Source organism: Caretta caretta, chromosome 10 (assembly GCF_965140235.1).
Source record: "Caretta caretta isolate rCarCar2 chromosome 10, rCarCar1.hap1, whole genome shotgun sequence".
Classification (NCBI taxonomy): Eukaryota; Metazoa; Chordata; order Testudines; family Cheloniidae; genus Caretta; species Caretta caretta.
Window position 1 is genome coordinate 51,070,981 of NC_134215.1, and position 16,501 is coordinate 51,087,481.

The window sequence follows — 16,501 nt, forward strand, 5'->3', positions numbered from 1 at the left end:
GGCAGCGGCAGCTAGCTAAGGGACTGGTGAATGGCTGGAGGGAGCAGGCTGCTTGGCAGGTGCTATGTGGGCAGGAGGCGAGGAGCAGGCGTCCGGGTGTGAAGTAGAGGCGAGGGGCTGGGATTGGTGAGGGGCTGGAATGTGGCTGGGGAGGACTTTCACGGCAGTATTTTGGCTAGACAGCGGGCTGAAGTGATGGGACTTTCCTAACTGGCCACAGTCCTGCGTGGGCCTGGCTGGGCCTGTGCGCAGAGGCACTTGCCTGGCACCCTGGATGCCCACCCACTGCGCCCTGCAGCCCAGGCCAGCCCCACCCCGCCTAGCTGCACATGGCCCTGGGCTCGGTGGAGTCGCGCTCGGGGCGAACAGGGCCCGTGCGCTGCTCTTCTGAAAGGAGAGAGACGAGGCGAAGAGGGGCCAGCGGGGGCGGCGCCGTGGGTAGCCCCCAGGGCACGTGGAGGGCGGCTCCAGGGGCCTTCTCAGCCACAAGGCGGCAGCACGACGCCCCAGCCGCGTCTTCCTCTATGATCACTGCGGGGAGACAGGCACTGAAGTTGGACGCTCCAGCCTTTCTCTCTATGGTAAGAAACCTCATCACAGGGCGCCGGCGTCGCGGCTGCTGGTTGGGTGGCAGCGAGTTCGGGTGGGAGGAGCAGGAGCGGCGCCCAGGTAAGAGATGTGGGGTCTCGGGGCGGGCGCCGGGCGCCTGTTGGGGTGTTAACTGGTGCGGGAGAGGGGAGCTGGCGCCGCGGACGGCGGGTGCTGGGGGGGCCGCTGGGGACCCGGGGGGGCCCTCAGGCGGTTTCCGGGGAGGTGGGGGTGGTACAGGATGTCGAGGGTCCCATGTCCTGCGTTCCTCTTGGGCAGTGCCCACCCGCCTGCTGTTACTCCCGCCCCCAGGATCCCAGTAACTGGCCTGGCCCTCCGTGCAGTTGGCCGCGCTCTGCGTAGTGGGTGTCACTCCCCCCACCCCCCGTGTAATTAGCCAGTTCCCCCTCTTCTTCGTGTGAACCTTTCACCCAGCCAGAGGGGAGAGAAGCATTTCTTAAAAATTAGGAAAACATGATTATCAAACCCAAAGAAGTGGTAGGGGGACCCAGGAGTAGGTGTAGAACCTGGAAGTGTTTTAAGCTCACTTTTAAAAATCAGCTTGATTTCAAGATGACAGTGCCCATTTAATCTGTGACAATACAGGAAACCGCAGATTTGAAATTAGAAAATTTAAGTAATGAAAAATGGATTTCATATTTGCTTTACTTCCACTCACCCAGCTCTGTCATATTTCTGTTGTTACTTTTTCAGGGCTATACATGTGCATTGTATTTCATCTTTCACTCTTTTCAAGTTTCTCTGCCCTGAAGTGTTTACAGCCTAAGGCCTCAATCTTGGAATGAGCTCCAAGTGGGTTGGACCCTCATTCCCATAGGATGCATATTGCAGGATCCATTGTCCTGGTCCCATGAATCTGTACAAAGTCCAATTGATTTAAGTGGAGAGGTATATGGTACTGGATCCTGATGCAGGACTGTGGCCTTGGAAAAATAATATCTCACTGCATATCAGAACATGATATGATTACTAGAGGCTTCTTATTGCTGACACTACTTTATATGCCACTGTTTGAATCCCAGGTAGGGCTCAGTGGCAAGTCTTGCTTTGGAAGGTTAAATAGTACTTCTGCCCTTTTAGTTCATTCTTGTGGTAAACCTGGGGGAAGAAAGAGGAAGGGTAAACTGTCTTGTGAAGATTTATTTGTATTCTTATTTGGGCTGTCAGTCGCAGTTAACTCACGCGATTAACTAAAAAGAATTAATCACAATTAAAAAAATTAATCGCACTTATAACAATAGAATACCAATTGAAATTTATTAAATATTTTTGGATGTTTTTCTACATTTTCGATATTGATTTCAGTTACAACACAGAATACAAAGTGCACAGTGCTCACTTTATATTATTTTTTATTACAAATAAAGGCACTGCAAAAATGATAAACAAAAGAAATAGTATTTTTCAATTCACCTCCTACAAGTACTGACATGCAGTCTCTTTATCATAAAAGTGTAACTTACAAATGCAGATTTTTTGGTTACATAACCATACTCAAAAACAGAACAGTGTAAAACTTTCTACAAGAGCCTACAAGTCCACTCAGTCCTACTTCTTATTCTGCCAAACCTCTAAGGGTTTGTTTACATTGACGGGAGATACTGCTGCCTGCTTCCAATTTAGTGTCACCTGGAAGTGAGAACAGGCGTTCGTGTGGTACTTTTATAGCCAGCATTGCAAGGTATTTACATGCCAGGTATGCTAAACATTCGAATGCTCCTTCATGCTTTGGCCACCATTCCAGAGGACATGCTTCCATGCTGATGATGCTCGTTAAAAAATGTCAATTAAATATGTGACTCTTCTCCTTGGGGGGAGAATTGTATGTCTCCTGCTCTGTTTTACCTGCATTCTGCCATATATTTCATGTTATAGCAGTCTCAGATGATGACCCAGCACATGTTCGTTTTAAGAATACTTTCACAGCAGATTTGACAAAACGCAAAGAAAGTACTGATGTGAGATTTCTAAAGATAGCCACAGCACTCAACCCAAGGTTTAAGAATCTGAAGTGCCATCCAAAATCTGAGAGGGACGAGGTGTGGAGCATACTTTTAGAAGTCTTAAAAGAGCAACACCCTGATGCGGAAACTACAGAACCCAAAACACCAAAAAAGAAAATCAACCTTCTGCTGGTGGCATCTGACTCAGATGATGAAAATGAACATGTGTCAGTTCGCACTGCTTTGGATCATTATCAAGTAGAACCCATCATCAGCATGGATGCATGTCTTCTGGAATGGTGGTTGAAGCATGAAGGGACATATGAATCTTTAGCACAACAAGCACGTAAATATCTTGCGTTCGCATGGCACTGTTGTAGCTGGCGTTGCCTGTTCTCACTTTCAGGTGATGTAAACAAGAAGCAGGCAGTATTATCTCCTGCAAATTGTCACCAAACTTGTTTGTCTGAGTGATTGGCTGACCAAGAAGTAGGAGGAGTGAGTGGACTTGTAGGCTGTAAAGTTTTACATTGTTTTATTTTTGAATGCAAGTTTTTTTCCTACTTAATTCTATACTTGTAAGTTCAACTTTCATGATAAAGAGATTGCACTACAGTACTTGTATGAGGTGAATTGAAAAATATTTTTTTTGGTTTTTACAGTGCAAATATTTGTGATAAAAAACAAACATAAAGCGAGCACTGTACACTTTGTATTCTGTGTTGTAATTGAAATTAATATATTTGAAAATGTAGTAAACATCCAAAATATTTAAAATAATTGGTATTCTATTGTTGTTTAACAGCACAATTAATCGCGATTAATTTTTTTAATCACTTGACAGCCCTAATTCTTATTTCTGACCTTAATTTTTTTCTTTTTGTTTCCAGAGTATTCCTATGCATATTCAGCTTATATAAAGAAATGACCACACAGGTAAATACACAGGAGTAATTAAACTAATCTCTCTAGTTTGATTTTTGACCATTTCTATAACGTGGATGTTCTTTTTCATTTCAGTACAGTATTCTCTTCAAGCAAGAACAAGGTGAGGAGATACTAACATGGTATTGTGCTGTTAATTTTTCTTCTCTAAAATCTTTATTTCCTTGGATTTAAAATGAGTACTAACAGATTGTATTCTCACTAAGTCTAAATCTATGTGAAATGTTTCACAAATCTGAGTGGGTTTTATGGTATTTTTAGCTGCAGTAATCACGGTAAATAAAATTGGATTTAATGCTGCATGGGCATGATCCAAGCACACCAAAGTCAACAAAAGGACTCCTGTTGACTTCAGTGGGCTTTGGTTCAGGCCCTATGAGAACATTCCCAATCCATGTTACTTTTTTGTAGACTGGTTCAGGTGTACTTGAGAATGTATGGATTCATAGGCAAGCCCATGATCCCTGAGGCCGTTTACTGTGACCACGGCTCCCTGGATTCTGTGGTTCTACAGCATGTGCCACAGAATTCTGCAGCAGAATCCCATGCTTTCATGAGTGATAGTATTCCCAACTGCAGATACCAAGAGCTTCCTCCCTGACAACTTTTCCATTATAGTTATGAATTGTCAATACGAACATCTGCAACGTGTTTGATTTACTGAGCTCCTAGATTTCTAACACAATGAATGCTATACTGATTTATTTTTCATATTTTGAATCTGATTGGTTTTTGTTAAATGTCCCTGTTTTGTTGTGTAAACTACCTAAACCTGATGCAGAATTTCAAAGTCTTTTGGACTGAACTGCCACAGTAACCAGAAGCTTTGCTGCAGGATTTAGGTCCAGCTGGCTACATGGTTTACGTGGCCTTGACCGGGGCTTGCATTGTGCTGTGGGTGGAGTCTAACATGGCTGCTGCTCAGATACCATGCTTGCTAGCAGCTTTCCATTCTGTTCTTTCCATAGTGTATATGTTCTCAGGATGACATGAGAATTATAGGTGAGAGGGGAAGGTATTGTTAGCCGATTCAGCGCATTATTAGTGCTTCCGTCTGCTTATAGCAGGAAGTAAGAACAAGCAACTGCTGTGGGTAAATATACCTGCTTGATTCCAAGAAACACCATTGTTTTCTCTCTAACATTTGTGCTCTCTTTCAGCACATGATGATGCCATCTGGTCAGTTGCATGGGGAAAGAATAAAAGAGATGGTTCTGAAACGGTAATCTCTGGATCATTAGATGATCTAGTGAAGGTCTGGAAATGGTAAGTGAGGGGTTCAATAAACATTGGTTAAACTGATTAACAATTGGAAATACAATGTAAACTAGTGCAGAAATACAGTATTCTTTCCTTTCTCTAGCCCTAGAACATCAGTAGCTGTGCACTGCACAGTAAGTAGCAGAGCACTTTGCTTTGCTGAAATGGGGGCTGGGCTTGGGAAACAAACTGGAAAAAAAGGTTGTAAGTAGTGCTACGCACAAACTGTCTGCTTTCACTCTTCACCTGCTGTGCAAAAGGTAAGAAATGCTTTTTAAAAAAAGAGAGACCGATAAAGAAGGGGGAGGTGGGAAAGCTGGAGGTGGGTGCAGTACCTGAAATTACTGTTAATTAGTTTGTTTTTGTTTGTGGTTTTTAACAAAAGGACTGATGAAAAATTAGATCTACAATGGACTTTAGAGGGCCATCAACTGGGTGTGGTATCAGTAGATATCAGCCACACCGGTACCATTGCAGCATCCAGTTCCCTAGATGCTCATATTCGTCTGTGGGACTTAGAAACTGGCAAACAGATCAAGTCCATAGATGCTGGTCCTGGTAAGATCTTGGTGCTAATTTGGTTTATTTGTAATCTGTGTAATGTGTGTGTGTGTGTGTATACCGTACAGTAAAGAACTAACATACTAGCTGGGAGTGATTAGCTTTTTTTATAGTGTCACAACTGTCTCCTTCCTTTTGCAAAACAAGGATATGAGATTAACAGACATTCACTTGCATTCACTTTACCAGTGCACTCTGTACTGGTATAAGCCAGTGTTAAACTGATGTGTCTCTATTTGGGGTTGCACTGATAACAATCTATTTAATCAGCCGGTGTGGCTGATTTTAGTTAAACTAGTGCAACTTCTAGGTGTAGACAAGGCCGTCATGTAATCTTGCTGGTTTTACTCACTGTCTCATTAGAGTTCTGAATTGCACTAAAGTGACTTTTGTTGAGGATGCATAAGGCAGAATAGAATCCAGTTATCTCATAGGTGTAGTGATCAGAAAGTCTAGTGGTGGCAAAAAACCCTATTCAAATACATAGTGATGGCTGAGATTTGCATACTAAGAAGGCCCCAGGTTTGCTGCAGGTGCACTTTGAAATTCAGTACTGTGCAGAGAGTGCTTGTTTATGGAATGCATGGCTATGTCCGAAGGTGCAAATCAAAACAAATAAGGCGTAAGCCTAGATAAGCCTTGACAAGCACTGAATTTCAATCTGGAGTGCACAAGATCTTAACCAAAGGATTGAAATACACCTGTACCCCGATATAATGTGGTAAAGCAGCGCTCTGGGGGGTGGGGCTGCGTGCTCCGGCAGATCAGCGCATCAGCATGTCTGGTTCCGACACTGATCTGAGCAGCGTGTTAAGGGTTCTGGGCCGGGGCCGAGGGGTTGGATAAGGGGCAGAGGGTCTCGGGGACGCGGTCAGGGAGTAGGGGGTTTGGATGGTTTGGAGGATCTGGGGGCAGGGCAGTCAGGGGACGGGGAACGGGGGTGTTGGATAGGGCATGGGAGTCCTGGGGGGCCTGTCAGGGCGTGGGCGTGTGGATAGGGGTCGGGGCAGTCAGGGGACAGGGAGCAGGGGGGGTTGGGTAGGGGGTGGAGTCTTGGGAGGGGTGGTTAGGAGCGGGGGTCTCTGGAGGAGGTAGTCAGGGGGCAAGGAGCCAGGGAGGGTTGGATGGGTCGGGGGTTGTGAGTGGTCAGTCAGGGGGTGGGAAATGACTATTAATAACGGAAATGCTCGAGACCAAAGCAAGTTTGTTATAACGCGGTAAGATTTTTTTTGTCTCCCAAGGACCTCGTTATATCAGGGTAGAGGTGTATTATAACAAGGAATGTTGGTAGATCAACCTTGTAGGGTCGGGGAATGAATGACTAAGCACATATATAATAAATCTGAGGCATGCAGCACCAGGCTAAGTAGATAACTATAAAAAGTCACCATGTAATTCTATTTCAATGAATGATGATCTGCCCGGCACTCTTTTTCCTTCTGTCTGTAAGTGCTTTCGGTCTCTGTTGCTGTAGTGCTGCTTCTGACAAAGGCAACCGTTCTTTCTTCTAATGCTTTTCAAGCAAATAGGAGGTTGTTTGTTTTTTTTTTTTTTGAAAGGCAGTGATAGCTACTGCTATTTAATGCACTTAATATGCTGCTGTTCTAGGAGGATGCCCTAGACTAAGATATTCCTGGAAAATGTGATCTGTGATTAAGCTGAAAAACAAACACCTTAAGCGTGTTTTCTGTCAGCTTTTGTTAGCTTGGTGTGAATTTAACTTTTGTGGCTGAAGTGCAGGGGAATAAACTATCTGTGAAGAGGTATACGTGGAATTAACATTGTTGGCTAAAAACTATAAACAAGATTAAATATACCAAATATTTTTTCTTTTTCGTACAGTTGATGCCTGGTCGTTGGCTTTTTCACCAGATTCCCAGTATCTTGCAACAGGAAGTCATGTGGGAAAAGTGAACATTTTTGGTGTTGAAACTGGAAAAAAGGAATATTCTCTGGACACTAGAGGGAAATTCATCCTTAGCATTGCATATGTAAGAACTTCTCTTCTGTTAAAATATCATCCTTGTAATCTGCTGTAAATCACTCATTTTCTAACACTGTAGTAACAACCTTAACAGGAACCTTTATTTAAAAAACACCGACTTCCTTCCTACCTATCCTCCACTTCTAGGCAATAACCTCCTAAAGCAAGCACTTTACTTCTGCTTATAATTGCCATTGGCCTTTCCTGTATGTATAATGGTCCTTTGCTCCAACTTAACTGATGAATTGGACCAGCCTTAAAGGTAATACAAGCTTTCTATAATGCCCTTGCTCTTCCAGCAAGGATATCCGACCATTACAGATACCAATTAAATCTCTGAATTCCACACTAGGAGGTAACTTTGTTGATGGTGAAACTGAGGCATAATAAGTTTAAATGACTTCCTAAGTGAGACACAAAACTATCGAAAAGCACACACTCTTGACTGTAAATTATTACAATAGAAAATCCCCTGTTGTTGTACGTTAGAATGAATAGTGCATCTAGTAAAATAAACAGGCAGATGGACATTAAGGACATCATGCAGTCTGAAAACTGTCTGGAAAAGTCGCTCTTGCTCATGCGCTACTTATGAATATCAGTCTTAGATCTTCAGATTTTTCTGAGCCCACCATACTAAATATCTTGCATGGCAGATTGTTTTGATGTCATCTTGTCTCTTTGCATCTTCCCCATCCTCCCAATACAAAATAAGAGTCGTTATAAAATGTGTAATATATGTATTGTTATAGAGTCCAGATGGAAAATATTTAGCCAGTGGAGCAATAGATGGCATCATCAATATTTTTGATATTGCAACTGGAAAACTTCTGCATACGCTAGAAGGTAAGTCTTGGAATGTTTGCAGTGTGCAGGTTATAGCTTTAGTCCAGATTAAAATGTTAGTTAAGAAACACTTTAATATTGTTTGATGGGTTGAAATGTCATGTTAATTTGTCCATCTTGAATGTTCACTTGCAAGCTTACACTGATGGACAGGTTTCCAAGCCAGTCCACCTATATCTGTGCTCTCATTTAGGCACCATCATTTTTATGGTTCTAAATCAGGGTGGGCAAACTTTTTTTTTTTTCCCCTGAGTGCCACATCGGGGTTGCGAAACGGTATGGAGGGCCGGGTAGGGAAGGCTGTGCCTCTGCAAACAGCCTGGCCCCTGCCCCCATCTGCCACCTCCCACTTCCTGCCCCCTGACTGTCCGCTTCAGAACCCCCGACCCATCCAACCCTCCCCCACTCCCTCTCTCCTGACCGCTTCCACCCTGAACCTCTGCCCCATCCAGCTGCCCCCTGGGACCTCCTGCGCCTTATCCAACCCCTCCTACCCCTGCCCCCTTACCATGCTGCTCAGAGTGGCAGGACAGGCTTATTGGAAAGCCTGGGAGGTGGGTGGGCGCAAGCCGCGCTGCCCGCATGGATGCGGGGAGGGGGAGACAATGGGGAAGGGACCGGGGGCTAGCCTCCCCAGCCAGGAGCTCGGGGGCCAGGCAGGACGGTCCCACAGGCCGGATGTGGCCTGCGGGCCGTAGGTTGCCCAGCTCTGTTCTAAATGCTGAAGTATGTGCAGGATCCAATTGTAAATCTTCAGCATGCACCATGGATGTGTTTTAGAAAGGAAAACCAGTTATGCTTAACTGGATTCTTCCTAACAAATCAGTTTAACTTTCCCCAGTGCTAGCAAATGAAGCTGGTCTCTCAATGCTGCCTTACTCCTTCCCCCTCCCCCCCCCCCCTTTTTAATATCGTTAGTTCCCATGGCTAGAAGAGTTCTGGAACGTTGAAACTCTCTAACAGGGATGAAGAGATACTCTTAAGTAGTTTATGCAACTCTCTTTTTAATGTAGTCTTAGAAAATATGTAAAAGACTGAAGATAAATGACACACAGGGCACAATATGACTTCTGATACCACGGTGCTGAATTTTTTTCTATAGTTCTTCTAAGTAAGAACCATCGCTGTAAAAACATGATAATCCTGTGTGGAAATGAATATGCTCTGCCATGACAGAGACTAGTGCTCAGGAACCCTCCAGATTCCTTATATATACTTATACTGACTGTATTGAGAAGAGTTTTGGGGGCAAGGGCGGAAGTAGCCTAAGAATGAGGGCCTTTAACAATTGTTCAAATATGTAAATTGACGAGTATCTCGTTGCCGTTTTTTTTTTTTTTTTTTTGAGGAAAGATATTATCTTGACTAAAACTGGCTTTAATAATTCTTCTTTCCAATGATAGAGTATTTACAGATCAACCATGCCTATTTTGAATTTTAGGCCATGCGATGCCAATTCGCTCATTGACGTTTTCTCCGGATTCCCAGCTGCTCGTTACAGCTTCAGATGATGGCTATATCAAAATCTATGATGTGTAAGTTGTTTCACAAGACGTGATATAAAACTAATATTCTAAGAGGCTGTAATGTCCCAGGACAAAATACTCTTGGGGGAATTCTGCGCTACAGCGCATGTGTATATTGAATGAGCCCTGCAGATTTCTAACTTTTTGTGCAGAAAAAAGCTGCTGCCAAAACGTTGCTGCAGTGCTGCCTTTTGCCCACCAGACGGCGATGTGGCAATAGAACAAAGTTGCAGCTCCCCACAGTGAGGGGGAGAGCTGCCTTCCCAGCGCTTGTCAGGCCAGGTCAGGAGACGGGCTGTGGGGTGCAGGAGGAGGGGGGGCTGTCAGATGGGGGCTCATAAGGGCTAGTGGGGGAGGACTGACTGGGACAGGGGCTGAATGGGAGAGGAGGCACGTGGGGAGGGAAGCGCAGAGACATGGGGACAGGGGGAGGGAGGGCAGAACTATATAGGGGCAGGGGAGTGGCTAGGTGAGGGCACAGAGACACATGGGGATGGGCAGATGTGCCTGACTAACTGGGAGAGGCTACGGGTCATCCAGGGTCTACATGGGAGAAGCTCCCTAACAATTCCTCCCTGCCCTGTGCCCCAAAAACAAAAACAAAACACCTGTTCCGTACTTTTCCCACCCATACCCAACAGCCTTCCAAGTTCACACCGAGGCTCCTTCCCAGCAATTTACTTCCCTCTCCCTCAGCTTCTCCGTTACCCTGACTCCCACAAGCCTTTGCTCTGCTTCTGAGGTGTGTGGGAAATACGGTTCTGTATTGTAGTTTAAATGAATTATTACGCAAAGTTCTGTATTAATATGCTTAGTAAGGAATCTATTTGTTAAAAAACGTGTCCTGAATCTTTTTTGCTGTCTGTATTGTTAGACATACTTGCTGACAGGTATTTTGAAATAAATGACCAAAAATAATTGAAACTGGTGTGATTATATTGTGTTGTTTTGACAAATAAAATATGCAGAATTTTGCAGAATGTTAAAATATTGTGCATAGAATTTTTATTTTTTTGTCACCAGAATTCCACCAGGAGTAACAAACCAAGCATTCTGCTGTATGGAATTATCTTAAAAGTGTGGTTGAATAACTAACTATTTTTTAAAAATCTGACATTTTAAACTGTAAAACACTAAATCCTGTGAACTTGGTCTCTTTTAAAAAGGTGCAAGGGTAGATGGTGGAACTGGCTCAGAAAATTGATGCCCACTCACTGTATTTGGTAGTTCAGTATACCTACTAGCCTCGTTCTTCTCCTGCATACATTTTTTTTCTGGTCCACCTTTAGAATTTCTGCTTCATGCCTAAGATATGCTGCCTCATTCATTGTCTTTGTCTTCACACTCCCCTGAAGCCCTTGGCTTTCTCCCTATCGCTGCCCTCTTTTTCTGCACAGCCTATCACTCTCCCGACTCTCTGTGGCAATACGTTCTTCCTCCTGCTATCTGGGCTTTCTTTGATTTCCACCAGTCTGGCTTTTGTCCTTTCCGCTTTGCTGAAACTTCTCTCAAAATCACTACCTACCTTTTCCTAGCTAAGTCCAAAGGTATTTTATGCTCAAATCCTAGGCCTTGTTAGTTCAAGCACCCTGCCTGACTCTCTCCCCAGTGCGGGAGGGGCTGTGTCTCAGATAACTGTGACCTAGGCCCCCAAGAACTTACCTGGAATTAGCACATGAAATTTTAATGCATTGTTTTATTATATGGTGTCTAACTAAACTTTTTGTCTCCCGTAGACAACATGCAAACTTGGCAGGCACACTAAGTGGTCATGGATCCTGGGTATTAAATGTGGCATTTTGTCCAGATGATACTCATTTTGTTTCCAGGTATTTAGCATTTTTAATGAGTGAAAGATCTGTTATAAATTACTGTGGGCCAGACTGATATCCTTACTTACATAGAATAGGTTTCAGAGTAGCAGCCGTGTTAGTCTGTATCCGCAAAAAGGAGTACTTGTGACACCTTAGAGACTAACAAATTTATTTGAGCATAAGCTTTCGTGAGCTACAGCTCACTACGTCGGAATAGTGCCTTATACAAACAATCCCATTGACATCCGTGGGGCTTTTTGTGCATTTGAGGTACTTCTGCATGTAAATAAGGGTATCACAAGCTGGCCCTAAATTTTTGTAAAGTAGCAAGTAAGTGAATATACCTAATTGAAGGCAAAGATACTGATTCTTAAAATGCATGTTAATTTTTTTTACCGATTGTAGCTTAGCTTCTCATTATTTAATTGATGCATCATCCTATTGTACTATAGTATATTGTAAAAATGATATCTTGGTAATAACCCTTGGAACAGTATAGACTAGTAAGAGTCTACTCAATTGTGCTTTCTTTAGCTAACCAATGTGCTTCAGAGAATTGGTGATTGCTGTGTTTGGAATTCTCATTTATTTTTCATGCTGTTCATATTAAAATAATTGCAAATTGAGGCCAATGTTTCTAGAACCTGCTGGTAGATCTTCATTTATTCTGTTGTCTTCCCCCTAATTTTGAGGTTTTTTTAATACTGTAGTATCAGATCTTTGGTCTTTTAATTATACTATAATCGAATTGCTACTAATTCAGATATTGATCTAAAATATTTTCCAGTTCATCTGACAAAAGCGTAAAAGTTTGGGATGCTGGAACAAGGACCTGTGTTCATACCTTCTTTGATCATCAGGATCAGGTATATTAAGAATGTAGGACATGTATAATTCTCTTATCCGGTCTTCTTATCTAGATTGATTTACTAGTATGAAAACTTCACTTCACTTATGGCTTGTCCATACAAATGCTTAGTTTGCAGCAAGCAGGCATGTGAACCTGCTGCATGCTAAGTGTCTGTGTGGACCCTGCTGCAGTACACCAGAAGTTCCCTAGTGTGCTTTAATCTGCTCCAGTTTTGAAACAGGCTAGAATGGGGTTGATTTACACCCTGGCTTGCTGCAAACTAAGTGTTTTGTATTGGCAGGTCCTTACGTATTTTAATTGAAATCCAGGCTCCATTGAAGTCAAAAGCCCATTGAAATCAGTGGGGCCAGGATTTCACCACTAGTCCTTGGGATAGTGCATTAACATTTTAAAGATTTGATGGTATTTGACAGTTGCTATCCTAGAATCTATTACCCCCAGCTCCCAGGCTGACCTTTTCTAAGTACTGTAATACTTTTTACAACCCCAGTCAAGAGGCACCCTCGAGGGTGGTGAAATGGAATCTCATCAGTCTGTATCAAATCAGTACATCTTTGCTACACTCCTATTTTGGTTCATAGCAAACAGGGTGAGTGTGCTCTGTATGTAAAGGAAAAAATATAGACTGTTAAAGGGAGTGGGTTGGTGCCTTTTCCCCTAATTATGTAGGAAGAAATCCTGAAAGCTTATTTCTTCTTGAGGTTTTTTTCTCAAAAATCAGGATTATCAACTCATTTGCTGGGAGGCCTTCTTGGAATAGGCGCTCTCACTGGAGTGGTAGCTGTCTTTGAGACAGCGTGGGGGCTAAATCTTTCCCAAACTAACCTCTTTCCTCCCAAACATTTTGGGCTTTTGAATGTAAGTGTTAACAAAAACAAACCAAAGAGAGGGGTGTATTTAATTAAAAACAAAATAATTAAAAACAAACCAACCCTATCTTCCCTATTAGTCAGTTTTCACTTCCTTGGTAATTTGTGCTGTCATCGCTACTAATTTCCCCCAGTCTTTGAGGATAAACAGGGTAGATAAGACCTGGATATCTAATTTTTAAAAAAGTAAAATAAATTATTCTTTTTCTTTTTGATAACTGTATGTATTGATGTCTTGCTCTCAGGAGACTAACACACAGTAGTGCCCTTCCAGGTGTGTGAGAGGAGTGTTAATGAAAAGTGGTGGTGCAACTGACAAAGACTTCCCAAAATAGACTGAAGACAGAGACCTTTTGGCAATAGCCCGCTAATGTGCTATTTTTAAATTTTTATCTTAGACCTTGTAACATGATAGGAATAGTTTAAGGACTGACCAAACCTCTATAGGGTTTGTATTAGTACTTAAGTCATTAGATAGCTGTCTGGGTTTACTTCTGCTGAAGGTGGCCATCTTTCAGCCTGTGCACCCCTCCATTTCCTTTCAGCCTTGCATTTCTCATGCTTTGTTTCCTTCCTCTTCCCCTTCCCGAAATTACTATAAACTAGTTTGGCTTGGAATGGAGTAGGTTACCACAGCTACTGAGAGAACCGAACTTGTTGAAATCGATTCACATTAGAATGACCATTTTGTACATACCTTTCATTCCTCATTCATCCAGGTTATTGGAGCATAAACTGCATATTCAGCTAGATGGGTGCAGTAGGAAGATGATTGGGTTTTTATAGTATTTAAACAATATCAGGGTTCAGAAGATGAAAAATGAGGCTAGGGCCTTTTTCAGACCAACGGCAGTCTCCTACAGTGCCTTGGTTATCTCAACAGCTTTACACGAGTAGTGGAACTGATATATTTAAATACTATCCCCACTACTTGGTGCCTACTGAAAATGTGAAACAATGGCATCTTGTTACCCACTTCTATGAGCTATTGTTTGCACTCTTCTTTTGCAGGTCTGGGGAGTGAAATACAATGGAAATGGTTCCAAAATTGTATCTGTTGGAGACGACCAGGAAATCCATATCTATGACTGTCCAATTTAAATATGCCGAGTCAGGCGTATTGGTTAATTATGTATGTACAGGTTTTCAGGAGTACTGCACTTCTCATATGTTGCCACTTACTTAAAGATGCTTCTGATTATTTTGTTAATGTGATAATATATTTTAACAATGCTGAGATGAATCTTGGACTCTATTGACACAATAGAAAAATCAAAATATACAGAAGGTTTATATGTATCTTTATCACTTTACATTTGGCGTGAAAGAACTCTACATTTTAAAATAGAAGTTACTATTGTAGTTGCATATAACTAAACTACTGCTTTCTCTTAAGCAGGCTCAGGTACGTATTTCCAAATACATACTGTTCCAAGGTGAAGTAACTGCTTACTTAAGCTACCTCCATATTTTTCTCTCCAGAACTATATAAATAGATTTGAATCTGAAATTGTTGACTGGCTCTGGCTGAGACTTAATTTAAGAAACATTACTGGCTCTTAAACCATGTATATGTGTCAGATATGGCAACCAGCATGCTGGTTGCTAAACAGTTGTCCTGGTGATGTGGGACAGGGTCATTTAAGTTGAACATATTCTAGCACCTGTGCTCAAGGCACATGGTTCACTAGTCATAATGTATCAACTTTAAATTAAAAACAACCACCCCAAACTTAAATTTATATTCTCTTTTTACTGGAAGTGTATTAGCTGTAAAAGTTATAACCCATTTCCTAGCCCTGTGTCCTGACTGTGAACTGATTCTTGAGAGGGGGTGGAATTCAATGTGACACATGGAAAAACATTTCCTCAGTGTTCCAGTTAAAATTCAACTTTTTTTTTTTTTTTAAAACCCATAAAACCAAACTGTAGAGGGGAAGTTTCCTTTCATGTCAGTGCTTAGATGACCTGTTTCTGGGAGCTCTTGTAATACAGTCTCATTGTAGGGCATATAGTAGGTAAGCTATTGATGCAGAACCTCTGGATTGTTTCAGCTTCAAATTTCCCTCCTGCAGTAGGTTTTACTAGAGGTTTTTTTTTTCAATTCTATCTCAATGCAGAAGTTATATACAAAGTAAACCATTAATTTCTTGCATTCTAAGGTTGATGCTACCATTTGCTACTTCTATAAAATACAGGCTTAATTTCACATTTTCCTCTATCATATGTCCTCCAGACAAGAAGTATGTATGGTCATATCCTCTGTGTTAACTACCAGTTTGAGGAAATAATAAACATTTAAAGGTGAGATACTCTAACAGTTCCCAGCACTATGTAAGACACATTTTAAGGGTCCCTTTTCCCATTAAGTTTTTATCGACACTAATGCTGAGTGGCAAAATCTTAATAAAATAACTTCCATAATTTGTGTTCTACAAATGTTACTCTTCCTCCCCGCTCCATGTAAAAACCCTCTTCCTAGCTCTAGTGCAGGATTAGGTATAGGTTTTTAAGTTTAACATCTATTCTGCACAGTCTAATAAGTAGCAGCCTATGCCTGTAACGTGAACTGCAAGCAGGCTATCCCAAATGTGTAAGACAGCTACCTAATTATAAAATGGGCCAAAAGTAAAAGTTATACTATGCTTCATGTAGTGGTAGACAGGTATTTACAAGCAAAGTATGACACTCTGTGGTCAGTGGTAATGTTCAAAGGGGACTTTTTTTCTCTTCCTAATGCAGGGGTGGGCAAACATTTTGGCTAGAGGGCCACATCTGGGAATAGAAATTGTATGGTGGCCATGCTCACAAAATTGGGGTTGTGGTGCAGGAGGGGGTATGGGCTCTGGCATGGGGCCAGAAATGAGTTCAGAGTGCAGGAGGGGCCTCTGGCGTGGGACAGGAGGCTTTGGGCTGGGATTGTGGGGTTCAGAGGGTGGGAGGGGGATCAGGGCAGGGGTTGGGGGCATGGGGAGAGGCTCAGGTGTGCAGGCTCTAGGCAGCACTTACCTCAAGCAGCTCCCGGAAGCATGTCCCTTCTCTGGCTCCGAAATGGAAGCATGACCGAGTGACTCAACATACTGCCCTATCCACAGGCACGGCCCCTGCAGCTCCCATTGGAGTGTCAGAGGGATCCATTGGAGCATGTAGGAGCTGAAGCAGGGCCATGCTGTGGCTTCTAGGAGCCACATAGAGTGGCCCCTGACCCTGCTGCTCAGCTGGAGTGCTGGAGCCTGGCAAGCATGAGACCCTGCTCCCCAGCTGGAGCTCATG

General features: G+C 42.7%; 1 protein-coding gene across 1 annotated transcript; it reads left to right on the forward strand.

Annotated features, from left to right (window-relative positions):
• Positions 1-556: 556 nt before the first annotated feature.
• SKIC8 (SKI8 subunit of superkiller complex) lies at positions 557-14,465 on the forward strand. The gene is made up of 11 exons (XM_048865676.2): positions 557-669; positions 3,443-3,488; positions 3,573-3,600; positions 4,658-4,763; positions 5,143-5,315; positions 7,161-7,309; positions 8,055-8,148; positions 9,590-9,683; positions 11,411-11,503; positions 12,276-12,354; positions 14,240-14,465. The coding sequence occupies exons 2-11, from the start codon at positions 3,477-3,479 to the stop codon at positions 14,327-14,329; spliced, it is 918 nt and encodes a 305-aa protein (XP_048721633.1). The 5' UTR covers positions 557-669; positions 3,443-3,476; the 3' UTR covers positions 14,330-14,465.
• Positions 14,466-16,501: the final 2,036 nt, after the last annotated feature.